This window comes from Amia ocellicauda, chromosome 3 (genome assembly GCF_036373705.1).
Source record: "Amia ocellicauda isolate fAmiCal2 chromosome 3, fAmiCal2.hap1, whole genome shotgun sequence".
Lineage (NCBI taxonomy): Eukaryota > Metazoa > Chordata > Actinopteri > Amiiformes > Amiidae > Amia > Amia ocellicauda.
In genome coordinates, this window is record NC_089852.1 from 54,432,945 (window position 1) to 54,446,596 (window position 13,652).

At 38.9% G+C, this 13,652-nt stretch overlaps 1 protein-coding gene across 2 annotated transcripts in view; it reads left to right on the plus strand.

The window, feature by feature from the left end:
- The window catches only part of ilk (integrin-linked kinase), a 35,687-nt gene extending 25,852 nt beyond the window's left edge, over window positions 1–9,835 (plus strand). For both annotated transcript variants that reach the window (XM_066699941.1, XM_066699942.1), the window contains exons 7-13: window positions 117–202; window positions 815–924; window positions 1,846–1,973; window positions 3,490–3,611; window positions 3,934–4,033; window positions 6,824–6,954; window positions 8,211–9,835. In XM_066699941.1, coding sequence (XP_066556038.1) covers window positions 117–202; window positions 815–924; window positions 1,846–1,973; window positions 3,490–3,611; window positions 3,934–4,033; window positions 6,824–6,954; window positions 8,211–8,360 — 827 coding nt within the window. In that variant the 3' untranslated portion in view covers window positions 8,361–9,835. The remainder of the gene's footprint in view (window positions 1–116; window positions 203–814; window positions 925–1,845; window positions 1,974–3,489; window positions 3,612–3,933; window positions 4,034–6,823; window positions 6,955–8,210) is intronic.
- The last annotated feature ends 3,817 nt before the right edge of the window (window positions 9,836–13,652 follow it).

Consider the following 13,652-nt stretch of genomic DNA (forward strand, 5'->3'; position numbering starts at 1 on the left):
AGAAAAAGCTATTCACTAGATTAAATGGGCTTTTCACCTTTTGGGATAAAATTTATCTTCGTAAATGGTTGTTACAATGTGGTATAATCAATCTATTTTTGATGTTGACTCTTTAGGTAATGGAACCCTAAACAAACATGCTGGGATTGATTTCAATCAGCTGTCATTGGTTTTAAAGCTCAATGAGAACCATTCTGGAGAGGTAAGTACTGTTCTGTGCAATGGAATGTCATGTTTCAGTCCTCTTGGCCATTATGTTAAGGTAATTAATTGTTTCCAGACAGCACTTTATTTTTATCACCTACAACTCGTATGTTCCATCACATGACAATAAAGTTAGGAAATTCTGACCATCTATCACAATGTGTCATACTTGGCAGAACAAATAGCAAGTCTGAGGTCAGGAAGATGTAAGAAATATTTAACCCTGCTGTCCATCTTGATGTTTATTTTTGTGATTTTCCATAAAGTAGACATGTTGCTGAAGCACATTTCTCCTTACATGGATTCAGATTGTCCTTGACCACCTGCAACTCATTTCCCAATAGCTTTATTTTCACTTATTATAAGAATTTGTGACCCTTTTATTGCAAATTTGTAATGAATGAATAGTTGTTAATTCATCTTGTATATTACTTGCTTATTACAGGCAGCTGCTTCTAAAGGCAGGTAGTTCCAGGTTGAACATGGCGCAGGAGTACCTACGAGGATTTAACTGTGATAACTGGATGTTACGCAGTGTAGCCTGTACACATAACCGTTAGTGTTTAGGCTCAGACTCTGTGTGCTGACCCATCTCCCCCTGTTTGTGCAGCTGTGGCAGGGGCGCTGGCAGGGCAATGAGATCGTGGTGAAGGTGCTGAAAGTGCGAGATTGGACCACACGCAAGAGCAGGGACTTCAACGAGGAGTATCCCAAACTCCGGTAACATACTCTAACATTGCTCTTTCTTTCCTAGAATGGTGCCATGGTGATCAGGTCAACACAGAAAAAATAATTGTGCCATCTAAAAAGACATTTCAACTTGACTTCTGACTTCTTGGAGTGGTCCTCGGGAAACTGCTGGATTTTTAATCAACCTCTTTATCCTGTTGTCTATCTATTTCTGATCCTTTATTTATCTGGTTTAATAACAAAAATCCAGTTCCTGAGGTCTATCTTTCACACCATTTTCACTTTCAGCTCAGGCCTTAGAGCCTTATGGACATATATTTATAAAATGTTTCCTGTTCCTGTCCTGTTCACACCTATTTTTGTCGGTGCCAATTTTATTATCATTTTGTACTACTGGGCATTTGTTTGTACCTTCATTTGTCCTTTGTAGCTTACAGTGCAGTTTTATGCATATCACCTTTTTCAGGCCTTCTTCACCTGTAGAAGGGCTTCATGTACTCTGATTCCAAATTCTATTAAGTCAGTGCTCACATTTGAGAGAATCTTTCTTCTCCAGCTCTGATCTGAATGTGTTGCCTGAGGGATAAATCTTGAAGCTCTGTGTTGCACTTTTTAGGCCACAAATGTCCTATACACTTGTGTAAATTGGAATTTGTATATTGCATTATGCAACTGTACTGTATTATTGCACTTTGTATTGCTGTTATGTTTTGTAATTTGTCCTGGATAAGGACGTCTGCCAATAAATAAATATATACAGAAGTATTAATGTAACAGTCCAAAATGTAAAATTTTATAATTTATCTACTGTGTGCACACATCACATAATTTCATGTTTTTAACAGATGCCAGAGGGAATTATTTTTGCTCTGCATTTGTATTGTAGTTACTACGCGTTTGTCTACTGTAGGGTTTTATTGTGACCTTCTGTTCTGTTTCCCTCCTTTCCAGGATATTTTCCCATCCCAATGTGCTACCCATGCTGGGTGCCTGCCAGTCCCCACCTGCCCCCCACCCCATCATCATCACACACTGGATGCCCTATGGCTCGCTCTACAATGTGCTGCATGAAGGGACAAGTAAGTACAGCACACAGCTTGGTGTGTCACTGGAACACTGGGCTTCAAACCCTGCCTGGAATACCACAATCCTGCCATATATATATACATTATATGGCAGGATTGTGGTATTCCAGGCAGGGTTTGAAGCCCAGTGTTCCACATTTTCGACCTGGGGTGAAATGGCTCAATTGCTTTTGTTAATTGAATGATTTGTTTTAATGATTTAATTAATAACGGCAAAGTTTTTTTCATTCTAAAATCATTGTAACAGGCTGACCTGCATGGTGAATATACCAGCCTGTACATAATTCCTGCACCAAGGAACCTCAGAGGTTCAGAACGCAGGATCTTTATGGACCAGGCCATGTATACTCAAATACTGGCCCTCCCCATCTATTCCATTGTTAATGATTGTTAGACCAGTTACAATAAACATTGGAAGTATTCAAACACTTAGTTATTAAATATAACTGCCTTTTCCCTTAACTAGAGCATCGGCTTCCATCTGTTAATGTGCTTTATACAATGCCTTTAAACTCAAGAAGCACTGAATATTCCTTGGAAAAATTTAAGGGATAATTTACTTAAGCTGCTTTCACACTAGACAGTTCAACCATAGGTGACCCCAGGATGAAAATCAAGTGCTTTCACATTTACATTTTCAACCCGAGATGAAACTCTGGATCCGGGGTGAACTTGCCCCTGCTAGAAATTAGGGTTGGGATTTCCAACCCAGGATGAAGCGCTCACCTCGAGATGAACAACATTAGTCTATTGCAACAGGGATACACAAAAACAAATGTCAAGGAGCAAGGGTCATGCATGTGTGTGCATTTGTTAATAAAAATGGCAAGAGCTATGGTGTGAAAATGAAGTCTGAGTTGGTCAGGATATGGGCCAATGAAAATATCCAGAGACGGATGAATGGAACAAAATGCAATTTAAGTGTTCGTACAATTGTCGGCTGCCATGCAGAGTGCCAGGTACAACAGAAGTTCATCTCAGTGCTGCGAGAAAAAAAAATCGCAAAAAAAGATGATGGAAATATTACAATTGTACTCAACTGAGCGGTGAGTAAAAAACCTGTAAATTGTCTCCCAGTCACTGTATTTGACCTGGGTTGATATGTAGTGTCCAGCCCTGGGGCAAACCATAACCTGTGTATTGTAACACAAGACAAATGTGAATGCAAGCAGGGCTGAACTCAGGGGTGAGTCACCCAGGGGCTGCCTCAGGTCCACTCAACCCGGGATTAGATGGTGTAGTGTAAAAACATTTATTTTAGGAGTAGTGGGCAAAACCTTAAGCTATAGGTTAATAAAACCAATTAACTATCTGATTGTGCTAAAAAATCTATTTGACTTTGTCTGGTCTAGAAGATATACAAAAAAGGGACAATGTCCAGGTTAATTCTCTAGTACTCATGTATATCCCGATGCAGAAGCAGCATTTATTACATTACCTATTCTCCAACTAATTTATAATTTTCTCTTTTCTTTCACCATCTCAATGTCCATGGTCTTCTCTGCATCAGATTTCGTGGTTGACCAGACTCAGGCAGTAAAGTTTGCTCTGGACATCGCCTGTGGGATGGCTTTTCTACACACATTGGAGCCCATGATCCCCCGACACTATCTCAACAGCAAGAGTATAATGGTGAGCCTTTCACTGTCAGTGACACTGGCACACTGAAGACTAGGCCTTGCCTATCGGTCTAATATAATGTTTTATAAGGGTGCCCTCCTTAATCCAGAAGAGCCAGATGAGAGGTACCTAAACAGGCTTTGTTTCACTTCATTGTCTTTGATTGTGAAAACTAATTCTCAAAACATTTTCTCTATGGCTTCAGATGCACCTGCCCCTGCAACACTTTTCTTATTCATTGAGATAAGCTTTCAACACAGCCAGCAAACCACTCAATATTTAGGGGAAAATGAAAGATGAATAGCAGTTCTTCTTCCCTTCTCATGTGTGTCAGATTGACGAGGATATGACCGCTCGGATCAGCATGGCAGATGTGAAGTTTTCTTTCCAGTGTCCTGGAAGGATGTACTCTCCAGCATGGGTTGCACCTGAAGGTAAGTAACTGTATTGCATTTTACAAAAACTGCTTGAATGATTTTACAAATGTTTTGACTTTAATTATTGTAATTTAGCAGCATAGGTGGTTCAAGGTTGTACTTAACTTGTGTGGACACCTTCACTGTTCTTCTAATTTGCATTCCTGGATAAATGCTTTGTGATCCTAAGGATGTGATATTCTGTAAATGAAGATCCCACTGTCTTATAGCAGGATGGCCCAATAAACCCATCATCTACCAAAGAAAGACTTAATTTGTTCAGACCCCAAATTTCATAATCATAAACTTGTGACCATGTTTGTGTTTGAAATTAAAGTTTACCAGCCAGTCACTATAAGTAGGGTGGCCGATCGATTTAAAGAAAATAATTAAAGCTGTCATATACTTAAATGGTTAGATTATGCCTTAACTTAGATATGTGCAATACAAAAAAAACTAAATTGTGACTAACCCTAAAGTCTAACCCTAACGTGTTTTTTTTTTAATCAAATCCGCCATCTTGGATAGCATCATTAAAACGATGTAATAAAAGTAAAAATATGAATAACCACCACATTTATCATAGTACAAGACCCTTGTCTAACATTTGGATGTGATAGTTGATACATTTTTATCGATTTGTGTGAACTACACCTCAAAACATTGTCAAATGGTGCGAGTCCAGCGTTTCGCAAGAAACGGCACCGAAACACAGCTTTGCGCGGCCGCTCCGAGTGTTCAGATTGGAATGTCGCAGCAGAGCGGAGACACTGATCCCCCTGCATTCCACTGCCAGAGCCACTGCCATTCACACAGACTGAACAGCACTGTGTGCACATCGGCACCATTCCACTGGTAGCATGGACTTTAACATTGATTTGCAGTGTTAGTATTGCAACACAAATACTGATTTATGCAATACAATAAAATATTCCTACAGTATAGTAATTCAATTAGACGATAAAGTAAAATATAATGTGTAATTATATTCAGTGCATATTCATTTTCAGTTAAGTAGAGTGAAGTTCATTTTTTGAACTGATCAATAAATCGGTTTACTATTGGTCATCATCGTGTCCTGTTAAAACTGCCTATCTGTTGCAAGGAGAATTGCAATATGTTTGCAGCACATGACTGTAATGTGATCAAGTACCAAGAAAAATAACTGCAGGCACAATGAAAGGCTGTTTTCGTATGCCACTAACAAAACAATTATATTAGTGTTTTATAAATACCACATTGATTGTAAATAGCTTACAATGTAATTGCAAACAGTTCAGACAATAATATTAAACACAAATGCATACATTAAAAACAGCAGGGAATTGTTCCCAGAAAATCAACCATCAACTTTTCATTTATTTCAAGTTTTCTGAAAGAAGACTAACAAACCTCACATTTGTTAAAATAAAAGCCAGGGTATGCAATCGTGAGAAGCCAGCAGTTAGCAAGCTTGTTTTGAAAGCATAGAGCCCACCCTCGCTTCAGAGACGTCTCCAAAGCCACGCCCCCTCTATCACACATGCGCGCACATACAGAGCAGAGTCTCAGCGCCAGGAGGAGAGACGTTTGGGTGGAATCGATAGCAACAGTTTGATTACCGCATGTCTCATTCATAGGTTAGACATTACAATAATAACGAACGTAAACCTCTTATTTACGATTATTATGTTTTTAAAAATAGTAGCTGCGGCTCGCCTTCCTCTGCACAGCGTCAAGGTTCCCGCGCTGATGATGTGTGATTGCGCGAACAAGTTGCACGGCAGTATGCAACTATAGCTGATCTTCCTCCATAAGCTGAAGTGCCTCTCTCTGCATTTCTTGATTTTTGTCATCTCTACATCTAATCCTTTCACTGACATTTCTAACACTCATCCGGGCTAATTTGTCTGAAACAGTTCTCAATTATTTTTTCAGTTTAACGATCTTCACCTCCGCTTCATACAACTGAACCCCCCTCTCTTTTCTGTGTTTATTCAGTCTCTCATCTGCCAGAGCTTTACATTCTGAGGTCAAGTTGTTCACTTTCTTCATCTCTTTTTGTATCCCATCAACTACAGAATCCACATGTTTACTGTATTTGAAAGGTTTTGTATTACTAATTTATTTAGAATTTGGATCGATTGGTTCTTTTAATTTTTCTTAATAGCAAATTGAAAACTGCTTCTACACTCTGTGATAAGGCAGAGAGAACTAATTTGGTTAATTAGCCTAAGAACTGCCTGATCCTGCTTAGATGGGAAAATGTAACAGTTCTTACGATGCTGATGATTTAGGGCACTTTCACATGTAGTTCACCTCTACCTTTCCTATATTTGGTGCTTGATTGTATAAGAGCAGAAGAAATTTAACATACAGAGAGATTACATATTACACATACTGTACTGTTGGGTAGTAGTCTGGGCAGTTTGTCTGTCAATTACTCAATCTGGTTCAATTTGGATAGGTTAGTTTCCAAGTGAACCAGAATGAGTTTTCTTTCACATTGCAAAATATTTGTCTGAGCAAAGTCACAAACGTACAGAGTCCACTTTCAAATGTACCAAAACCACCACCTCTTTCTAGTGATCTTGGTCCATTTGGTTTGACCTGCGCATCTTGGTGTGACTCATCACTATCAGAAGTTTCCACTGCACTTCAATCCACATCAAACTGTGTGAAAGGACCTGGAAAACCTGATATGTGGATATATGTGCAGATTTGTGCATCCCAGCTATAAGCCTTTCCTATTGGCTTGCTCTGATATCAGGGTCTGCATGTGTCTACGCAAGTGCGTTTTGTCTTACACACCTCCTGTGTTTCCCACAGCACTGCAGAAGAAGCCAGAGGAGATCAACCGGCGCTCGGCGGACATGTGGAGTTTTGCGGTTCTGTTGTGGGAGCTGGTGACCCGAGAGGTGCCCTTCGCTGACCTCTCCAACATGGAGATCGGCATGAAAGTACGTTCAGACAGGCTGTCCGGAATGTCTGCCAGTCCATTTGCAGCCCGGATATACTCCATAAATCACAGAGTTGCTTACTTTCATAAAATCTTGTTCACAATAGTTCAGCATTTAGATCAGTGAAAATAAGGGTACCATTCATTCTGGATTGTAATGGTCAGGTTATCTGGCCTTGGCAGTGAACAGTGTTATGGGGCTTTCACACTAGACGCAACACGTATGTCACCTCCTTGTGTGCCAAGCAGACCACTGTGGAAGCGGCAGGGGGAGTCAAAGGTTTTGAACCTAATTGAAAACACTCCCCATAATCAGTATGGAAAAATCAATACTATTTGTGGTAGTTCAATGGGCTACCAAAAGGTCAACTATGGTAGTCTGTTACTATGACTGGGGCAGGATTTTAGCACAGAGAATTGATCACAATGGATATGCAACTGATTTCAATTGCTTTGAAGTCTAAATGTTTACTATATTAAACTAAATCCATTTAACTCAACATTAAAGATACAATTGTAAAAATACAAGTAAAAAGTATAGAAAATAAATAGACAGATATGCCAAATAGTAAATTTTTAGTTTGTTTCAACATTCAACACTGACATTTGTAGATTTAAATTTGACCAGTCATGGGAAAGTTTGCCCTATGGCTAGAAGAAAATACTTATGTAAAACAAATTTTAATTTACATAAGATATAAAGTTCACTTACATCAAGTTAAAAAAAAAATATATATATATATCATGCCTGGGAAAAAAGCCTGTGTATAGCTTTGTCGGTATCAAATCTGTCCTATATAATGTTACATACATTATTATTAATTAAAAAGAATAATTAGAAAAAAGGTAGGGAATAGCTAAATGTGGTTCTCTTTTTACATGAAGTACAAATACATCTAAAACAAAAGACAATATCCAACATTATTTTTTTTGGAATGTCAAAGCTACATACATACATGTATTCAGAACACAAATGACCCAAGTGGTTACATGAAGCACATCTTAGTGTGACTCCCCCCTTTTCTGATTTTTTTTTTTTTTTTATATCTCCCGATTACTAAACCCTTAGTAGTGTCTGGCAGTCTGAGGGATTTTTCTTGGCTTCCTGTGTCTCTCATAGTGTAGTGAGGTGTGTCTCAGTTTCACTCTCTCCGCTGCTACATTGAGTACTGAAGTCTGGCTTTTCAGGGTTCCCATTGTGCTCTGTACCTATCTGTATCGGTTTCAGTTTCTCACTCTTGTGTTTTGTGCCGTCAGGTGGCCCTGGAAGGATTGCGACCCACAATTCCCCCAGGCATTTCACCCCACATCTGCAAGCTAATGAAGATCTGTATGAACGAGGATCCTGCTAAGCGGCCCAAATTTGACATGATTGTCCCCATCTTGGAGAAGATGCAGGACAAGTGAACTGCACCCTCTTTTCTCCTTCCCTCTTGCCCCCCCCCCACTCGCAGTTCAAACCAGTATTGCCTTAACTCTCACTACCACTGCTCTCAATGCCACTGTAACTTGCGCTTGAACCAGCGGCACTTATATACCTCAGCCGCTCTTGAAGAAAGCATTATTTTACACCCCCCCCTCCTGCAAACCCAATAATGAAGCCGAGCATACAACTTTAACGCCCCCACCTCCTGTCTAATGGCTCCTGTCTGACTTGAGTAGCCACAAAACCTGACTTCACAGAGCCACCTCCAGTCAATGGGATTATACTGCTCTTCAGAAAACAGGCACATAGCTTAATGTATTCTGAAGGCTCACCAATAAAGACTGAGTCCTATTTCTTAACATCTCTCCACAGATGTCATACAAAAGCCAATTAAATGGAGGAAATGACCGCTTGCACTGTGCTTGCTCACTCCCAGTAAAGTTTTTCTCAGCTTCTTTATCTCTGCCAACTTCACCAGTGACTAACCTGTTCCACCAGGTAGCACTTAGGATTGTATCCCACTGCTGTTTAAGACTGTTATGGTCAGACCAGTTGATAGATTTACAGATCTACACTAATAATTCCCAGCAGACACGGGGAGACCTGAGTCAGCTCTTCCTTTGAAGGAATCCTAAAAGCCATCAAGCATTTACATAAAGAGAAGAATTACAATGTAGGTCCTTAGTCCTAAAGTAATAGGCAGCAGCATGGTGTAGTGGTTTGAGCTCTGGAATTGTAACTGGATCCAGGAATCAAATCCCCAGTGAGACTCTGAGGATATACCCTTGAACACAGTACTTAATTTAGGGTGCTTCAATGAAAACTAAATTTTATAAATGTGAATTAATGAAATTATGGTAGTGATGAAAAAATACTCATTGGGCAATCCTATCCTTCCCACATGAGAAAAAAAAATGGAATAGAATGCCTGGTTATTCTGGTGTAATTTAATTTATAGTTACTGTACTTGGCAGGGAGTTTCTTTGGTAACAGGTATATTTACAAGTTATTTGTATCATATTTTTTTAAGATGACAGATTGGACAGTTGTAGCCGGGGGATGAGGGCTCCAGTTTCAAGGTGGTCTGGTCAAGTCATCTTAAGACTTGCTCTGTGCAGCTCTGCTCCGGTGCTCAGTTTTGGTTCTCACATTAGCAGGTTTTCTCTACCCCATTTTGTTTGTTTTCACTTTCATAAAGTACTTTTTTCCCCAGCTTGAAGGAAAACAAAGCATGTCTTATACAAATGTATGTAATTTATATATAAGAATATTAAAAAAATACTAAAAAAAAAAAGTTTGTGCTTTCCATTGTAAACTGGAGGCTGTGCATTTTATATGAAACTCGGCTGTGTTTATCAAATAATACCCACACCTCCATGCTTTCCTGTAGTGCTGTCCTTCACAAAACATTTGATCCCTTGAACTTGGATCTTTTATTAAAACACATCTATTCTTATTTCACTGTGCAGTTTGGGATTTCATTCTGGTCTTTTTCTAACCTTTTTATGAGGATATTATTGAAATGGATTTAAAAAGTAGTTTGGGGCACACAAATACATATTTGTCTACTATGACAAATTACATCTTCATATGCAGGCATCAAGTAACCAAGATCACACAATTAATAATTTGTAATTTTGTAGAAACCCAAGACAAGGAGAGAGTTTCTAAGGTGTAGCTCTTGATAAGGACATAAGGTCATTGATACATGTGTATACAAGGTCATTCTCAGGATACATGAAAGGGTAATCTAACCAACTATATTTAGTAGATAAATATACAGAATCTGGAACCCAGACTGTTTTTATGAAGAATAACTTACTGACCTTTGAGGTTTTAAACTCTTGAATTGAACTCTATCAGTGGTGCTGTGGCCAAGATAATAATAATAATTCATAATTAATCCCCTTGATAACTCAGGGAGGTGCTTTTCAATCTTTAATTTCCAGTGCATTATAATGCAGTTAATTAATTAATAAATTATTATTCATGGGTAGACATTTCATGATCACACACAAAGGTATATACCATTAACTAAATAAATTAATAAATAGCCTATCCAATGGGAGTAGGTAAAAGTTAAGATTTTTTGTACATAAAACCAGTCTAGTTTTTCAAAATGCCCTTTTTTCTCTTCGCTTAGACAACATTAACTAATTCCGTCACCCTCTCAAAACAAGAATGGTGTTTGTGTTTCTCATTTAAAATACATCCATGGTTTATATAGGACTGTTTCACCCAGCTTGGAATTTTTCCATATTTTCACAACCTGAAATTTATAAAAATATAAAAGACATGGTTAGAGGTTACATCGTGGTTAAATGTCATGGTATTCACCCCTCAATACTTGGTAGAAACACCTTTGGCAGGAATTGTAGCGCTGTGTCTTTTGGGGTAGGGTTTTCTCTGTTTGCACATTGTTCAATATTCTCCCATTCTTCATGGCAAAAATTTTCAAGCTGTGTCAAGTTGGATGGTGATCATTGGTGGACAGTAATCTTCAAGTCTTGACAAAGATTCTCAATCAGATTAAAGTCTGGGCTTTGACTAGGCCACTCTAGGACATTCACTTTCTTGCTTTTAAGCCACTCCAGTGTTGCTTTGGCTGTGTGCTTGGGGTTATTGACCTACTTACTGTTTGTATACCCCTCTCTTGATCTGTGCATTTCCACAACTTTATCCTGCAATTGTTTTGAAAGCTCCTTGGTGTTGGCATTTTAAAAGGTGGAACTCCGCCTCTGACACAGGGGTGAAGTGGAGCCGGGCGGAGCGGTGCTACTCATTCAATCCCATGCTCCTCAATTCTGAATATAAAAAAAAAATAATTAAAATGTATTTAAAACATTTCCTTGCATGATTTTTACATCATTTACTTGAGTGTTTGGTTTGACACCGGTCCTTCTGTGGGCTGTTTTTCTTGACCACATAAATGATCCAAACGTGCACATGCATCGCTCATCGCAGCAGCTACTGCCTAACAAAGCAGAGCTGCTTGTGTTTTTTTAATTTAATTTACAAATTGTAATGGCGGTTTACCATGCCATGCAAATAATTACATTTACCAATTTAAATTAACATTAACACCGTTACTAGGATGCAGCAGGGAATAGGCCTACTGGGAAGCTAAACCCCCTCTTCCTACTACACCCTATAAAACCAGGGGAGCGCTAAAGGACACCACTCATGCAACACACATGCAATATAATTCCCAGAAGCACAGAATGTATCAAAGGGATTTAGATAATATTCAGTAATGGGACGACACCTGGCAGATTAAATTCCATGTGGAAAAGTGCAAGGTGTTACATGCAGGTAACAAAAATGTCCACTATAATTACTCTATGTGAGGAATAGAACTAGATGAAGTAACACAAGAGAAAGATCTAGGAGTCTTAAGTCTCACTTTCTCCATGTAAACAATGTGGGGAAGCAATATAAAAGGCAAACAAAATGTTAGGGTATATTATCAGAAGTGTAGAATTTAGAACAAGGGAAGACTGTACAATGCACTAGTTAGACCTCATCTGGAATACTGTGTACAGTTCTGGCCTCCACACTTCAAGAAGGATATCGCTGCTCTAGAGGCAGTTCAGAGGCGAGCAACCAGACTTATTCCAGGTTTGAAGGGAAAGTCCTACTCAGAGAGACTGAGCGAACTGAACCTTTTCACCCTGGAACAGAGGAGACTACGTGGGGACTGTAACTGACAATTAACCTGTCAGTCTGTTGTCGTTTTTTGTTTGAATTGTTTACGTGTTTGCTATACGGAGGAAATGCAGAACTACGTGGCTAAGAACTGTTGTTATGGGGATTATTATTGTACACACACACTTTTGGAGTGAAGGCAATCCCATGCTGTGTTAGCTAGTTTTTTTTTTTTTCTTCAGGTGTATCTAAAGGTTGAAGCATGTGTGTTAGCAATGGTAATGTTATAATAAGGATAAGCGTGAATTCAGCAAGCCAGGAATAAAAAGTGTGACGTTTTTGATTTGCTCCCTTCTGTAATAAGCAGCCAATGAGGTATTTTTCTGTTATTCATGTGTTTAATTTGATACTGTTATATCTTCGGCTAAACTGTTTTTATGTATGTAAACACTTCAGAGTTATATCAAGCTAATAAGTCACTCATAAGACAAGAAAGTTGTAAGAGTGTGCTTAACTGTATTTTCATTTACTTTATAGTTCTCATGGAAGGTGATAATTCTGACTAAACTACAGAATAAAACTGCTGGTTAAAATCAAGGAACAGTTGTGCTCGTGGTTACTGGAGGGAGCTACAGTAAGAACTCAATGCTCTTCACGAGCAAGAGAGAAAGAAGAGCCTCATCCAGCTGTAAAATGTCTACAAAATTCCCAAGTCCTGGTAGGCCCTGTCATCTGCCAGATAAGAGTTTTGCACCAACCTGCAAACTAAGAATAAAATCTCCACATAAGGTAGCATTGTGAAGCAGCATAAGGTCAAGGCTAACAGGAAAGTCAGACACACAAGTACAAGTCAAGGTGTTTGAAAGTGGTCCTAGCCTTGTGAACTGCTAATAAGAGACTTTAAGTTTACAATTTGTAAGGGCTGGAGATAGTTGTGTGTTTAATCAAGACTTGCTGGTATTATGCATCTGCTCTTTCTATCTTAATGTATTGCTGGTATGTGTATTACTGGAGAAATATTATTTCTTACAAAAAATATATATATACATTAATGGTTAGCATGCACCAATTAATTATATTTTCACCTGTAAATGAATAGTGTAATTGTTTGGTAAATTGTTTATTCAAGCTTTTGTTACAAGCGTTATACATGTTTATACCACGTACCAAGGTTTAAATTATAGTGAATTAGAGTATAAATTACCTACTCACTTATTCAAACCTACTCACTTACCTAGAATGTCAGAAAGAGGTAGTTTCACTAAGGGTTATAGAGATGGGGTGGCAACAACAAACAGAGCAGCAGGAAGAGACCCAGACCTGTGTGGAGTCATGGCTACCAGCGAATGATGATACAGAGGCTGCTAATGAGACATCACAACAAGAGCCACGAAGAGGTGAGAGGGTCCGCAGGTTAACTGAAAAGGCCAGAGAACTGCGCGATGAAAGGTGGAGACAGCTTGAACATCATTTCAGGGACAGCTATGAGAAGTGGAAGGCTCTGGTAAAGGAGGCAAAACTTTCACTGATGGGCTGTTGCTCTGAAGACCTACTACAAGACCTCCTGAACAAGTTTAGCCATACCTCTACAGATCTAAACCTTGCCTATCTAAATTTGCGTCAAATCG